Here is a 16,928-nt window from a genome sequence, read left to right as displayed (position 1 = left end):
ACGTTAGACTTGGCGTATTTATCACTATTGTGGTATTATTTTCATTAAAATTTTTGGGTCATTTCATGATAACCTTCCATATTCTCAGCAGCTGCATTTGACGATACATAGATATGACTCTTCGTGGAGTTTAGACAACAATTAGACAAGCAATACACCAACCGCAGTGTTTTGTAAATTTTCCGGGCCAGTTGTCTTCACCATGATCCACAATGGGCAGTGAAACCAAGGTGAAACCGTGTCAACTGCGTGTCTATTGTTTAGTTGTGTTGTCTGGGGAACCCAAACGGTCACGCAACTGACACTTTAACCTGTAGGTCACTTCCTTACAAGTATTAATGCGGTGTATTTGTCACAAAACAAACAGGAGACGAATTTCCGTTTTCATGAAACAAACTCGTTTTTCAGCATCTGAGCTTCTTTCTTGTAATCAATCTGCAGCATTTCACAAATTCTTCTTCTCATTATTTCACAGATGATATAAGAACACTATGCTAGTGATGTGAGTTTTTTTTTTCAAACATGATCGCCATTATCCTCATTTAATCGCTCATTTGATATATGTTGGTCGCTAGAGAAAGGATTCATTTCCCAGGGGAGGTTCACGTAACTATCTATAGGCAGGACTCTCTCCGTTCCATCCCACTAAACATGGCACTATACCTTACAAAAGATCATTTCAGGTTCGACCACACAAAAATAGGTCAGGCTTCACCTGTCGTTTATTCTTTTTGTCTGTGATGATCCATGTCATCCCTCGTACCATAGTCTCATCCCTGGCCCGGTCTTCCCAGATATCTAGTCCACAAAATCCGCGGAGAGAAGAAAAGGAACGAGAACAAAAGTACCCCGTGTTGTCATAGTTGTCAAGGTGAAGACAGGTAAACACGACGTCTGTTATGGAACAGTTAACGCGCAAAGTAGGGGTGTGTGTACTTTCGCGCGGTCTAGATCTACAGAATCTATGAAAGTGTAACCTTTCGCGCAGTGCCGCTACACTTATGTTTATATGTATGGTGTTCGCGTGTCTGCGATGGGAGACAATTACGCAGTGGCGCCAGGTTTCGTAGGGTTTAATTTCTGGAATGTCCAGGAACCCCCGGCGCGAAGAAATGGACTATCCCAATTCATCAACGGGCGGAACCCGTCGTTTGGTTCCCAACCTGCTGAAAGGGTGTGCCCCCAGTGTAACCCGCAACAGCAAACAAGTCTGGAATTCGACAGGTGGGTTGGCAGTACAGCAGGCGGTGCCGGTGGGCAGAACACCCGAACTCAACGGTTTCTTCCTGCGTTCTCAGATCCAACATCACGAAAAACCTTCACCAGACGTAGGTGAGTTCTAATACCCGGTACTATTTATTTGCTGATAGTTAAGGTGAAACAGGTGTGTATGTGCACGATCCAGTCAAACATGTATACGATACACGTGCTTCCTCCCCAACCGCAGCTGGGAGTCACCGGTAGTGGACGGTTTGCTCGTTTTACCGAGGCGGACAGAATATATTTTCATAGACATAGTAGTCACTGGTACCGGTGTATGTACGACAAGAGTGTGTTCTAGAATATGCCGGTGGCTTCTAACGTATGCAGTAATTATACTCTAGTCGTCGCGTGATCGCTATTTAGTGTCAGGCCTAATAAGGCACACCGTTAGCAAATGTGGCGGGGACACGAACTCATGGTGTCATTATGCAAGGGGAACGCCTACAGCTATAAATGCAGGTGCACAGCGGTGCCTAACAGTAACACGGCCTATGCATGTCTGCTTGCTTCATTTCGAACGATCATAACTAGCACATGAAACACGATACCGTCCAACATAATGCATTGTCTTCAGGCTAATAGTCTATGGGATTCCGTGTGAGGGATGAAAATCGTGACTGTGTCCTTCACATGTACTAAGGAATAGCTGACTGCAATGCAAGTGTAATGTAATGTTTTGTAAGTACAAATTGTACTTGAAGTGCCGATGTTTTATTTAATAACATCTACATACCATGGTAGTGTGATACAAGTCGTTTCTACGTTAAGTCACTGTGACAAGTTGCACGTAGCCAACCGCGACGGTTATGTTGTTGTTATTTCAGGATAACGTTGTAACGCTTCACTCACACACCGGTACCCCTCCCCAAGAAACATGCGCGCCAAAAACTTGCAAACGATAGGCTGTACGTGTGGTCCCGCCCATTTATGGTCCGTTGAATGGCGGTGTTATATGTTACATATGGACAAACAAGTTTCCGAGTAGTTCCGTTAGAGTCTCGGCCAACACCAGGTATACAGTTTCTGACTGCTGGAACAGCTTGTTAAGAAATACCAACGGTGGTCATGGTCGGTAATCGTTGCGGTAATCGGTCCACACCTGTTTCTTCCACTGTGCAAAAAAAATAGATTATTAAGATAACACCAAGGTTAATGCTCGTGACATCTAACGCTAAGCATTTGGCGCAACGTTATGATATACACACGGGGACTGCAATAGAAAGGGAATGTATTTTTATTCCACAGGTGCGTTTGATCCGGTGAGGTGTAACGTAATATGCCTGGCGTGCCGTAGTAAATGCGTGACGACCACATAACTTTACTTTGGACTATGTTATCTGAGAATTCCGGAAGAGACCGGGGGCAAGGGGTGTGGTCAGTCGGGTCAACTCAGTACACCGTAAGGTAATACTGGAACGGACGATACGTGTTTGACCATGGCTAATCCCCAAGCCAGGTGTTGGGATGTGTAAAACCGTAGCTGACTGTCCCAGTTTCTGACTGTCCCGTTTTCTCTCTGTCTCGTTTTCTGGCTGTCTCGTTTCCTGACTGTCCCGTTTTCTGACTGTCCCGTTTTCTCTCTGTCTCGTTTTCTGACTATCCCGTTTTCAGTGGCTGTCCCATTTTCTCTCTGTCTCGTTTTCTGACTGTCCCGTTTTCTGGCTGTCCCGTTTTCTCACTGTCTCGTTTTCTGACTGTCCCGTTTTCTGACTATCCCGTTTTCTGGTTGTCTCGTTTTCTGGATTTCACGCTCTCTGACTGTTTGTACCGGTCTGGCAAGAAGAAAACGTCCCAAATTTGCAGGAAATTCCACATCCTATCCAGTAGCGTCAGTAACGTTACTTTTGTATGAATGAAGACCTTTATTGCACATTTTTGCCACATCGGGCTAAGTACAAGTTACAACAAGACATGTTGAAAAGATACAGTTCACAGATACAAAATGCGATAATAACCTTGCGTATCTTTTTACCTGGCCGCCCGACCTTAATCGACGTCGCAAGTATTGATCCCAACATCCATTTGGAGATTAATATGGCCTTCTAGAACAATAGTGTGTGTGCTGGGAGGAGTCTTCTACACTAGCGAGGAGCAAATGCATTCAAAAAAGTGATTATACCTCATAACATCTGCTTGAAGATAAGCTGGACACACTATGCCAGGGCTTGAGTAAATGTTTCCTTGTTTTCTTTGCAAATCCTGGTTTATTGACCACCGACGACAGCAATAAAACATTACCTATTGTCTGTGGTTACTCATTTATATCCCTATCATAGCCACCGGAATGTTAACATATAAGCTTCGTAAGGTCGTGCCCGCGCATAGAAGGATAACATCCCGTATATACATGTAGTTTCCGTTAAGTTCTGTCGTATGCCGCAACGAATGTTGACCAAACATACAGCAGATACCATGGTGAATTATGTTCCCGTGTGGCTAACAAGTCAAGAACTCCTCGACCTGCAGTCTAACATAACGACTGAGGTACTATGCCGGTCAAGGGTTAAACCGTTTCTAGTCGTTGTTGGCCTTATCATCATTGCCAATCGCCTGGAGTCTTAGCCTGGTATCCAGCCGTAATATAGCTCCCGAGTCTCTTGCAAAGAGGAGAGAAGAGACTCGGGAGCTATATTACGGCTGGATACCAGGCTACCGGAGTCTCATGCATGCACATACCGTTCTGGAAACGTACTGTCTTAGTCTCTGACTTTCACGGTGAATTATTGTTTTCCCCTAAAATAATCTTGTAGGCATTCATTTTATTGATATTAGCTTGTACCAAGGAGGTTAAATATTAACTCCTTGCTTGTACAAAGATACATGTAACATATTTCAAAAATACTATCACATAGCAATTCTCCATTCCTATTGGTTATATAGCCATAACGTCATAAAGCATGGGGGAAGCAAGAGGCAATAAGGAGAAAGCAGGAAGTCGTGCCGTGTATACATGTAATGCTCGGTCAACCTGAATTTACCTGAACCACAGAGACTCCGTGGCTTGTCTCTGCAGTCAGGAGCTGGAAGGCTGGTAGCCCACTGCCGCTCCTCCGACGATCTCGGCCTCTATGTATCCGTCAATCTTACTCTTGAAACTGTTCACTGTGGTCTGGGTAACTACCTCAGACGGAAGTTTATTCCAGGCTTTTACGACTCTTACAGGGAAAGATCTTCTCCGGATTTCCAGCTTGGTACTGGGTATTGACAGTCTCAGATGGTGTCCCCTGGTGTTGTAAGGTGTTTGTAATGGTGTGAAGAGCGTAGTTCTGTCTATCCCTTCTAGTCCCTTGATAATCTTGAATACTTGTACACTTCGCTCGCTCGGTGGTTTATTCGGTGGTTACAGGTCACTGGTCAGGTGTTATGTCACCGTTGACACCTCGGGCGGGCATGGGGAAAAAGCAGATGTACCAGCTAGGCGCTGTCCAAATACACTGAAGCAACATAAAGATTTGATATTAAAGGTTCTTTTACCGGGGACCCATTAAAACGGGCACAACCGAGGAGTACTTACTTCCAACGGTTCGATGTCTATCAGACACCATCAGAATGACTGGAAACTACTCATTCTACCCTGATGATGGCTTTTTGTCTGATAGACGTCGAAACGTTGGAAGTAAGTACTCCCTGGTTGTGCCTAAAGGACCTTACGAAATGAATAATTGCCAACCTGATCAAGTTATTTACTGATCAAGATTTGATGCGGAGAACTAAGCAATAGCCCAGAAACACGAATGTGCAGAGTGCCAGAGGAGAAGCACCAGAGAAAATTCAATATCAATGAAGCACCATGAAACGGCTAAGCACCAAAAGACCTACGCTCCAAGCAGAGGTTAGGCTCCGGCTGTTTTTTAGTCGTTTTTATCGGGCTTTCTATTTGTCTTTTTTTTTTGCTGTGTGGTTGGACACAGCAACAACACATTCAACGTTTTTTTAGTCGTTTTTATCGGGCTTTCTATTTGTCTTTTTTTTTTTGCTGTGTGGTTGGACACAGCAACAACAAAAATGAAAAAATAGAAAGCCCGATAAAAACGACTATTAAAAAAACGTTGAAAAAAACAGCCGGAGCCTAACCTCTGCTTGGAGACTACAAAAGACAACATCTAGCGGAACAATAGACGCAAAGCAGGGACATCAACAACAACGACAACAAAACACGAAGCATGGAGAAGAAAATGGTTCATTAAATGCTCGTCCAGTATTGCACACTTCGTTTACTCGGCCGTTTATTCGGTGGTTATAGGTCACTGGCTAGGCGTTATGTCACTGTAAACACCTCGGGGCGGCTGATCAATCTCGAAACCAAGAAGGACACAACACAAACTGACACGTCACCAACACGACAAGGAAAAAGAGAACAGGACTTGTAGAAATATTGACCACCTGTATTTGAAGAGTCACGGTTTAATACAACATCTCCCCGTAGTGCAAACAATTGCAAGAAATAGTCCTGTCCAAAAGTGCCGTCCAAAACAATGGTTTACAACATACCGTTTTGTGTTGTTAGATGCTATAAGAAAGTGACCAATACACTATTGAACAAAAGACGAATTTTCTCATTTTTTCAACGTGGGGAATTTCTAGCGATTTATCAGTGATTCCAGATGTTATTTACGACAAACATGTCACAACCACTGTCCAGACACAATCCTTAGCACACAACCTGTGACCTGCATCTGGGTAATGAGAAAAACAGGCAAGACCCCCAACGACCCCCTCCACTTGATTGATTGCTTAGAACCTGTCTTTAAAGTTTAATAGCCGACGAAATGAAGGACTAAGAAGCAAAGATTCTGTCACAGTCTGATTCAAGAAACACAACGATTGTATTCATTAAAAACACTACATACAAAAGTCATAAACTCCATGTGAATAGATAGGCTTACTGTATCTATATTTAAAACTTAGGTAAATGACTTGACCTATATTTCAAGCTGAGCTTTTCCCTAAGCCAAGGTTAAGCAAACAAAACATTCATCATATGCTCAGTGGTTACATCACACATAATACGACGAACAGCTGTTAAATTACACAATTTCGCCGCATCAGTTACAACTATTTGATATATATATATACATACTACGCCAACGAAATACTGATAACCATAGAACAGCTGACAACACGCATGCTGGAGATTCCTCTACCGCGACAGCTGTTCTTGCATTACATAACATTACACTGCATTACATAACTACTACTCATAACCCACCCCGTCTGCTTGGAGATAAGCTGATTACCGAACGCAGAAGCCACATTGCCTGTTCCACAATACCAGAAATATAGCTGTGATTTCTGAAATTATTACATCGATTATAACAACAGCCACCGCGAAAAATAACCTCGCCCAACTTGATACAGACGTGACACGCCAAACCACAAACGAATGCGACAAACGGAACATAGAGATATAGTTACTTACAAGTCCATGATTACTTTCAAAGTTTCATGCAGTTAGGATGTATGGTGGACAATCTTGGCCAAGATGTAGTCTGTGGGAGTGGCAATTTGCCTGACGTTTTTGCTGTAGCTGTTGTGTTCGGAGTTCTTGTACACTGTGTTGGTGTACATGTAGCCATTGTTGAAGTCAAACTTCCGAAGCCTTCGGGGCTGTCGCTTGATTTCATACTCACCACCCGCCTTGCTCCTGACTGCTACCTTTCCACTGTCATCGGATATCCTTTGGCCTTGAAGAAAAATGCCAGCCTTTGTGCACATTAAATTAAATTGAATTAAATCAGATTATCTGGTATATTTGCAGCCAGCAGGTACCCAATGTGTTTAGTAATGAGGCTGATTAACGTGGTCGAGGCGCCTCCTCTAACTCGACACCCTTTCCGAAAGACGATTTCGGGGAATTCTTGGGTCGCCTGTAGAATCGCTCAGTCTTCTCTGGCCATGCCCGGATGTATTGCTCAAACAGATTGGTGGGGTCGGCATACTGTTTTATCTTCTTCACATCCACCTGCTTTTGCTGAACATTTTTGGATCATCATCATCATAACTGCTGTGCAGTCGATCACAATTTCTGTACACCTTTGCCTGTCCGCGGCCAGTGCAGCAATAGCGGCAATGCTAAGGTCGCTTTCTGCATCCCCCAGCAGCTTCTGTATGTAGGTCAGATTGGGCGTCGTTTGCCGTGGGTTGGGGAAAAGAGGGCATACGTCTGGAGTGGCTCCTATACAGGCATTATGACGTGTCCAATAAAGCGCAATTGACGCTGCATGACTTTGCAGATGACATGCTGGGTGTTTGTCACTGTATATCTGGCTGTTGCTTACAACTTGAAGGCGCCTAATGTTCAACATGATTTTGCAACAGGATGTGGCAAATGAGTTTATCTTATTCTCCATGTCGGGTGATAGTACCCAGGATTCACCACATCCGTACAAAAGCACTGATACCCTTCCCGTGAAATGCATATAGTGTCCGTTTGTGTCCGCACCGTCCATGGCCTATCCATGGCCCTGAGTTCAAACACCTTGCAACTGTAGAAGTACACCCCATATGACACCCCCTGTGATGTTGACAGGCAGACTGTTTTGCTTTCCAACAGGCGGTCTGCATCATCAGTGGTCAGTGGGCCCGGTCTGCCTGTCATTTGGTGGTAACCCCAACCTGTAACCTCAACCCAGTAACCCCAACCCGCAAGCGACAGGCCGGCACACTGACCATTGATGAGACCTGACGGCTGCAAGCTCCTTCATCTTGCTTGCCATCTATTAAACGCTTTTCTGAGGTCTGCGAACCGAATGTCGCTGCGCTAGAGAAAGTTCATGTCGTGTCTGTTGAGGTTGTATATGGTGCACTAGACCAGACACAAGGCAGTACAATGTCTTGGGCGGATATGGTTTTACGTCCATTCCTCTGAATTTTACCAAAAATATCACTGGAATGCTCTGGTGCCACAAAGTCATTAATCATATGGCCGAAGCCAACCCCTGTCCCTTTGCAATGAAAGCATCTGGTAGCTTTCTGGTCTAACCTCGGGCTTCGCCCTACTTCGCCCTCGGGGAGACTAGAAATCCCCTTAGTGGGCGGGACTGTGTTAAAAACTCGACACGCCCATGGGGTGACTATTACTTAGCCATCTCTGATTGGCCGGAGAGAGATCTAGCAGGACTCCATGTGTCCATCTTCATGGAATATTCTCTCAGTCACCGACTTGCCCTCTGTCTGTCGCACAAGCAACAACAGAGGCTTGTGTCTCTCTCGGTCTAAAAGAGACGATTTGTTACCGCGGCCGGCAGCTGGTTACCGGCGTCCCCGTCTCAATTATCTTGCGTTTCTCTCATCCTTTATCGTCTGTGGACCTGTACTGCACGTTTTTGTTGTGCTTTATTCTACTGCTGAAGACTGCACGAGTCGTGAACTGACCGACGGTCGCCGGAGCTGCCATCCTCCCATCGATCGTCAGGGACCACACCCTGTGGCCTATTGCCCTATTTAAGTGATCGGATCAACCATTGTCCACCAAGCAGTTTAATAGCGGTGAGCTTACCTCGTGACTTTTCTCGTTTTTTATTTGACTCTGGTTCACGAATAGCCATTACCGGGCATTTATTTGTTTGCCGTCAAAACCACTTTGTACGGCGGCGTTGTTCTATGGCTCATGACCGAGTTGTCTCTCCTACATTCCAGAATTTCTGGCTTGAAAACGTGGACATTTCCTTTCACGGAATCCCCGGCTGCACTATCGCCAGGTATTACCAAACAATTCTCCCCATTCTGCGATACTCCCATCCACACATCGTCTATCTGGACCTACAACACAACGATACTTTGTGGGCGGTGGCTTAGTGGTGCTCGTTTGTATCGTGCGTGTATGACGTTTGATAAATAACACCATGACGCCACCGCCTTGGTGATACCTACAAACTGTGTACAGAATCTCCAAGCGGATCTTAACTTAAGAAAGAAAGTCGTGACCTTTAAGTTAAGGTCAGGGCCGATACGTCCAAATACCCCGGGGGCAGCCTTGCATCCCCCTCCCCGACATACACCCCCCCCCACACACACACACACACGAATATCCACCTCCCCTTTTTCCTTGTTGTCCGCACCCCCTCCCCGACATACACCGCACCCGCCCTTCGAATATCCACCTCCCCCTTTTTGTCTCGTAGAAACAGATCGTCTTTCAGGAAACGGTCACGATTTTCCCGCCAAACTTTGACTTACGTCACCGTCTGGCCAGGTGCGGGGTATTTGCACGACACTCTAATGACTTGTTCTGTTTGAGTATTGAACAAACTCAGACGGTGCAACGTTCATTTCGGCACGTTAACGTTACGAACGACAGATTTCCGTTAACTGGCAACCGCGACTGTGAACTTACCTACAGACAGTTGAATGTACGCTATATATAGATTGTACCCAGACTTGACTTACAGACAACAAACGTATTGTTTGAAAAGTCGCCGAGTGCAAAATGAGTTTTTGGTTGCCATCAGTCAAATCTATCGGCAACGTTGTGCCTGACCTCCTTGAGGTCGGCATTTAAACATTAACGAACAATTTGTCCTGAGTGACACCGACGTAAACAAAAAGCATGCTATAGAGCAAACGAGCCACACTACAACTAAATTTAGTACAAGCAAAATTGGCCATGACTGTGTCGCTCTTAAGTTTGTTTTTTTACCTGACACTTTATGAAAATCTAAACCTAACCCTACTTACGTCATTATTTTTTTCCCGTAGAGATGGTTTAACCTTCATTATTTGTAAACTAAAGAGATACATATTAACTTACAGTATACATAGTGAGGGTGTGGGTAATTGCGTTACAAGGAAGACGGTACAAAAAGCGAGTTCTTCTTTAATTAGCCCACACAACAGAACTCAAAACAAGATTAATCTATAGATTCATTCCTGATGCAACAACAATCCGATGATGTAGACATGCTAGGTATCCAATGAAATGCCGAACGAAAGAGCTGAGCCTTCTCTGATTGGTCTTTTGCTTATTTAACAATATCGTACTTTAAAGTCACATCCAAGGCAACGATAATCTGACACTCTTTTTCTCTCTCTTTCTTTTTTTCACAGCTGACGTGGAACGGACCATGGGTATCGTGGAGCAGTATATATCGAAGGGCGCAGAAAGGCGTTTCCCCCAGCCGTCTCCAAACGGACTGGCCACCAACCGCAAACTCGTGGGGGTCGAGGGCAAGTGGTATGACGTCACCAATTTCGCGCACCGCCACCCTGGCGGAGACATTATCAACTATTTCATCAACAAAGACGCCACGGATGTGTTCCGAAGCGTCCACCCCAGGGGAGGGGAGCACCTCATCAAGTATCTAAAAGCCGTCGGTACCTACACCAACAGCGTGACGGAAGACCCCTTCAACCGCGACATGCGGGAACTCTACAACAGGCTGCAGAAGGAAGGATATTTCAAACCGGACCTGAGGTGGTACGCGAAGAAGTACGCGGTGTGCTTGGTGCTGCTCTTCGTCATCATCGCTCTGGTGGTGGGGTTCGAGTCGTCCTGGGCGCACGGGCTGGCGGGCGTGTTCCTGGCGTTCTTCTGGCAGCAGAACGGGATGCTCATGCACGACATACTCCATCACCAGGCGTTCGACGACCAGCGGCTGACCTACCTGGCGGGACTCGTGGTTGCGCCGCTCAGCTTCGGCATGAGCTCGAACTGGTGGCGGGACGAACACTGGGTGCACCACATGCTCCTCAACAGCGTCTCGTACGAGGACGACTTCGTGGATCCGCAAATGTGGGAGCCCATCTGGGCACAGAACACTAAGTTATTCCCGCTCTTTCAGACGCACCTCCAGGCGTTCCTTATCAAGGTAATACTTCAAGTCTTTCCAGTATCAACTTTTAAAAGTTGTTCGCTCTTTATAGTTGCTAGTTTATTGTAAATTCCTCCCCGAGGACTAATTGTGGGTAACATTCAAGGGTACAAACAAACAGCGTGGAACAATATAGAATGTGTCTACTCTAGTCTAAAAGCTCACCTTGAATTGTAACTTTATTTTGTGGTCGTCTGACTCACGTTCAAATGTTCTACTATTTGCAGGTCTTGGGATAAAGATAACGAAGTAATGTTTTTTTTTTCACAAAATTTTCACACAGATACAGCACATCATCTTCATACCGGTTTGCATGATCGCCGGCCGCTTTGGCATCATCATCGACAGTATGAAGCGAGAGAAGGACCTGGGTACCTGGGCAGCCTTCTGTGTGCACTGGATCGCCACGGCCCTCCTCATGTCCATGCTTCCTAACTGGGAGGTACGCACAGACACATGTCGACAATAAAAATCATTCTGATGTTTTGGAATATTAAAAAAAAGTCAAATCAACTTTTCTTTAAGGCCAGAAAATATGAATTACTGGAACGTGTATGTTACAGTGTCGTCCTTCGTATTCGATGTTGATAAATCAAAATAAGCTCTCCGTCATCTATCTACCTATCCACCTGTCTACCTATCTACATGTATCTATCAAGCCATTTATCTATCTATCTATCTCCTAAATTTTTATCCATCCATCCATCCATCCATGCATTGATTCTTCCATATATCTGCCTACCTTGGAATAATCCTATGTCGGCATAAACTGTAGGACTCTTCTATTTGGCGAAACGGTACTATGTGCAACTTTTAGATTGTACAAAGTGTTATACGTGGAAATTGTAGCGTTATAATGTGTGTGGTGGAATATCGAGTAAACTGACAGCGCGTGTGTTGTTCTCCAGGAGCGGTGTTTGTTTTACGGTGTGGCCATGCTGGGAGAAGGCGTGTTGCACATACAGCTGCTCATCAGTCATTACTCCAAGGACATGTACCAGAAGGAGGAGCTACACGAGATGGAGTTCTACAGATACCAGGTTAGCTCACATCCAAACATTTGGTCGCTTATAGGATATAGTTAGCCTGATTAAATCTCGCTTATAGCAGCCAGTCCAACATCCGCCGGCCTCCTGGGGCCAGTTATAGCCCCGGACAGCAGAGTTTGTGTTACACAGACTAGGACATAGTAGATCGATCGTTGGGCTGGCCGATCGGTCAGTTCGGCAGGTCAGTCGGTCTTTCGGATGGTCTTTCGGCTGGTTGTTCGGTCGGTCGGACTTTTAACTGGCCGATCGATCGGTCCTTCCGCTGGTCGGTCGGTCAGTCGTTCGGTCGCCTGCTCGGTCGGTCCTGCTTACTATATTTCAGGTTACAGGTTGCATCCGAATGACGTAATCCACTTTCCACCATTTAACATCGTACAAGGGGATCGGACCGGTATACGTAACGTTCGAAGTACGATGTACAAAGTTCGGAGTGACGTAATCCCGATATGACAAAGTCCCTGCGTGACGTAATAAGTAAACTGAGAGATCAAGCTGGTACGAACTGCTATTACGTAATTCCCATTTGTCGAAACCTGCTGACCCGAATGTAACTTTAACAAAGTCTCCAGAAGTAACGTATATGTCAAACAAAAGCAAACAAACTGGAAAGGTAACAGTTGCAAGAGTGGCAAACCACTGCTCAGCTTATTCTTACGCAAACCTAGTCATATATTTGATGACCCGCCCCTCCGGCTTTGTCCTGCCACTAGTGCTGCAATATGCAATCAAACATCACAGGATGTCTACTGCTTTATCAGCAAGTATGGTGACAGTCGTCTGGTCCAGGTCATTGTTTTGAGAAGAAGGAGAGATGGAGTATAAACAAGATGTATTCCTTCCGTGAAGATAGACACATAAATATTAGTGAGAGATGACGTTTTGTGATCCCCTTGCCCCAGGTGATGCAGAACATCAACATCACCAACCCCTGGTGGATGGACTGGTTCCACGGCGGTCTCAACTTCCACATCGAGCATCACTGCTTCCCGCGCGTGCCCAGACACAACATGCGCCAGGTAAGGCTGATGATGATGACTAGTTTATTGTACAACAGAGAATCTCTCGCATCCCGTAGGCTGAATTGCAGATTTCATTACAATAAAATGATGTCATGACAGTCAGTAGTTCTTATTATCAATATGATTAAAAACCTTACAATTTTCTAGTTATAGATTAAAACAATTAGATCTGACTCTAGCATTTTGTCATTCGAAATGATAAATCCATATATCATTAAGAACATTACATAGACGCTAAACTTTTTGTTGACATTCAATTAGCTAAAACCATATATCAAGTTTGTGAATCCACACTCTGAAAATAGAAGTCCTTAGAAAAGATTAATCATTTAAAAGGCGCACAATGTAGGCCATATGGGAATTCTAGGGGAAGGCTAACCGTTGAACCGTTCACATTTCCAATCGGGATGTTGACGCAAACGAAAAATGAAAGTGTTTATCAAGGAATATACACAGATTATGCTCATGACTATTTGCTTTACGTTGTGTTTTTCGTTGCCTTTTATATCATATTTTTCGTTTCCGAAAGCTACCCAGCCGGGCCCCGGGTTGGGCATTGGGACCCAAGGCTAACATCTGACTCATTGATAGGGAGGCCCATACTCAAATTTAGTAATAACTAGCTATATATTTTGTAAGGCTGAATATTTTGACTTTTACACGCATATGCCCCCTTTTTCTTATAGTACGTGCAGGTATATCCGAAGACCGTGGATTGATAGCTGTGATATGCATCACTTTAATGATGAACTCCACAGCATTGGATGAATCCCACTACTGCGGAGTTCATCACTTTGATGATGAATTCCACGACTGTGGAGTTCATCATCAAAGTTACGTTTTGGAATTATCACAGCTGTGGAATTCATCAATCCACGGTCTTCGGATATAGGTCAGTACGTGATAGTCTCAGTATGTCCTGAAAATTTCATTATCCTGCAATATCGGGAAGGTGGCAAATTTAATTCTCCAATATGCTTCCAAAGAGAATTTTCCCCATAGTTCAGGCTGTATTGGGAACTGATTGAACCATGCAGACACTGATGGCGAGGTCTCCAACATTCATATGCCGGCGACACAAAATAGTAGAAAGCAAAAGAATTTCTTAAAAATGCTTCAATTTTTTTCGATGTTTAATTTTTATATCAAGCACAAGGAAAGGACTCACCAAATATTTGACCTTATCCATCGATGTTTCTCAATTATTTGACGCAGTTTCCTGACGCGCAATGATCTTCTGGATGTATGACGTCAGAAACGGTCAAAGGATCTGGTAGAATTTGACACCTGACGCCGTCATGATTCAGCCCATTTTTAAAATCAACAGTGGAAAACTATAAGTATACACAACAACATAAGAGCTTTCATCATAATCAAATTCCAGTTAGAATATTTGACTTGATTTGATGTCAATGTAGCTTAAAGATGATCAACCAAACTATCTGTCGTTGTGAGATTATCAATGTACAAAGTTTTCTGAGTCCGTGACAGTATGATTGCCTATAGCAGATCTTAAATGAATTTTGGATTCCTGCGATTGATCTCGTGAACATCCGGTGAATGTTTCATTTGGGTCACTCAGTATGCTTGTTAGCCATGTAATTATTTAGAAAGCCATGCGGCCTAGTAATTTTTTTGCTTTCTTACCCGATATCAGGTTGGCTCCATGATTCAAGAGCTGTGCCGAAAACACGACGTGCCATACGACACGACCGGGTTCTTCAACGCCATCTGGCGGACTCTAGTGGGACTGCACCAAGCACAGAAACTCTTCAAGCTGGACCCAAGATGAAGCAAACACATGAAACGGGTTTCCATGCCGTCCGTGCCTTCGAGCTACTTCAGAATAAACCAGGAAGGATCGTGTTGGGAAGAAGTGAAAAATGTTTGTAGAATGTGTTTAGCCCAAACAGTTCATTTTTGTACATCGTTGGGTAAACCAAATTGTGCAATTTTTTTAAACTTTCACAAACACATTGCAATGCATGGTTTTCTACCTACATTTTCACACACCAAACACGTCCTTCGTGGTCTATTCCTAAAATGTGTGAAATTTAAAGTATCTGAGATTTCAGGCGAATACCTGCAGTTGCAGTACATTCTATTGTATATTATGGCACCAATTTGTTGCGTGAGGAAGAAACTAGATTATCTGTTTGTTGTCAAAGCAACCCAAGATTGAAAACCAATTGTCATTCATATCAGGAAAAAGCAAGACGAAAATATCTTTAATTATCACAGGATTCAGGAAATATTCAAGTAGTTCTTGTGATGCTGGGCCACATTGTTACGCTACTCCAGTGCACAACGGCACAACGACCAACATACCCTCAAGAAAATTTTGCCTCAGTCCTCTGAGGACTTTGGCAGACAGTGCTTAGTTGGCCCGATGGAGATAGAAGCTTACAGTGCCGAGGACTCCATCCCGTAGCTTTGGAAGAGACTGGTCACCAGCTTTAATACCACATAGTAATTTTTCATGAGATATATTAGAATCGGCTCAAGTAGGAAATGATTCATTGTTCACATAAACTGCCTGACTCTCTACTGCAAAGACATATAGGTGCGTTTTACCGTTAAACGTTGGTGTTTCCTTCCAGTGCGACGTTAAAGGACCACAGTTCGTGTGATTTACAGTTTCATAAAAATGAGTCTGATGCACAATAAGATGCGCCACCTAGGCGTCGCCAAAAATGACAGTTTTTTTGCCAGGTCAATGTATAAACTATGTAGCTGTATCTTTTCTTTGTTTACTTCATGTTTCTTTGATTGTGTAACTTTATGCAAGGAGATTAAAACCTCCTTGCTTTATGGTAGTATACGTTCGAATGCTCGGCTGATGTACATCGTGTTAGAAAATGTACATAACGAGTGAGCAACTATAGTATTAACGTTACGTTGTGCATTGTGTTGCTGTTGCTGTTGTGTTGCACGTTTTATTAACTTGTATGTAAACACTGCAAGGTGCTGTATTTTACTCTTCAAATTCTGTCATGCTTATTGAGATTACTTAATGATATCTTCGTGGTGTGTACATGTGAATCAGAGGTGAAAAGGGTAACGTTATACCGAAAACGTGAATTGATCTATAGCAAACTGATTATTATTATGTCACCAACTGAGTTGTACATGTTTGTTGCGGTTGGTTTAATATTGATCAAAAGTGACAAAATAAATCTATATATTCTGTTTCTATTCTTATTCTGAGTACTTTGTAATATATTTGTGTATGCTGTTATTTTATGTTTGGGAGTACGATGCTTAAGTTTTATTTTCTCAATTTATAAATTTCTTAGAGTTATTTATACAAAGGTAAATCCATCAGAAAGCGTAAAAAAAATGACAAAAAATTATTAGAGATAGTTGTCTAAAAGGAGAAGTTTATCACTTCTTTTACGTCACGTGATGCCGATAGAACACGTGACGTCTTGAGTAGTGAATCAAATGTAGAAATCTTATAGCGTGTCTCGTCTGTAAGTATGGGCTGGCAGTATGAATGAGGGTCTGCATGCCTTTTTCCGTTAAGCGTTACGAGCCATTTTAATTCACCGTTAATCGTTACCGACCCGCTCTAATTCAACGTTAATCGTTATCGGTATATTCTTCGTGAAGCGTTATTGGTCGTTTTAATTCAACGTTAATCGTTATTTTTTTATCCCGAATTCACCGTTAAGCGTTACCAAGAAATTCTTCGTAACCCGTTATACTATACACACGAAGTCAAATGCCAGATAGAAGCCCTGAAGATGCAGGAAATGGCGTTTCGAAGGGTCCAGATTTCAAAATTT

General features: G+C 43.7%; 2 protein-coding genes across 8 annotated transcripts in view; both read left to right on the top strand.

The window, feature by feature from the left end:
- LOC118409704 (sphingolipid 10-desaturase-like) overlaps positions 1 to 16,341 on the top strand; it is a 28,466-nt gene extending 12,125 nt beyond the window's left edge. For 3 of the 7 annotated variants that reach the window (XM_035810952.1, XM_035810953.1, XM_035810951.1), the window contains exons 2-6: positions 10,309 to 11,069; positions 11,356 to 11,514; positions 11,981 to 12,112; positions 13,021 to 13,137; positions 14,798 to 16,341. In XM_035810952.1, the coding sequence (XP_035666845.1) occupies positions 10,326 to 11,069; positions 11,356 to 11,514; positions 11,981 to 12,112; positions 13,021 to 13,137; positions 14,798 to 14,932 (1,287 nt within the window). In that variant the 5' untranslated portion in view covers positions 10,309 to 10,325 and the 3' untranslated portion in view covers positions 14,933 to 16,341. Of the gene's footprint in view, positions 1 to 1,018; positions 1,333 to 8,577; positions 8,752 to 8,815; positions 8,964 to 10,308; positions 11,070 to 11,355; positions 11,515 to 11,980; positions 12,113 to 13,020; positions 13,138 to 14,797 lie in introns of those variants that run through there. The other 4 variants (XM_035810948.1, XM_035810949.1, XM_035810954.1 and 1 more) reach the window with 4 other exon arrangements.
- The window catches only part of LOC118409729 (3-oxoacyl-[acyl-carrier-protein] reductase FabG-like), an 876,245-nt gene that overhangs the window by 513,197 nt on the left and 346,120 nt on the right, over positions 1 to 16,928 (top strand). The window lies entirely within an intron of this gene.

This window comes from Branchiostoma floridae, chromosome 2 (assembly GCF_000003815.2).
Source record: "Branchiostoma floridae strain S238N-H82 chromosome 2, Bfl_VNyyK, whole genome shotgun sequence".
Taxonomy (NCBI): domain Eukaryota; kingdom Metazoa; phylum Chordata; class Leptocardii; order Amphioxiformes; family Branchiostomatidae; genus Branchiostoma; species Branchiostoma floridae.
Note: the sequence above shows the minus strand (reverse complement) of the source record. Positions and strands in the feature narration are given on the sequence as shown.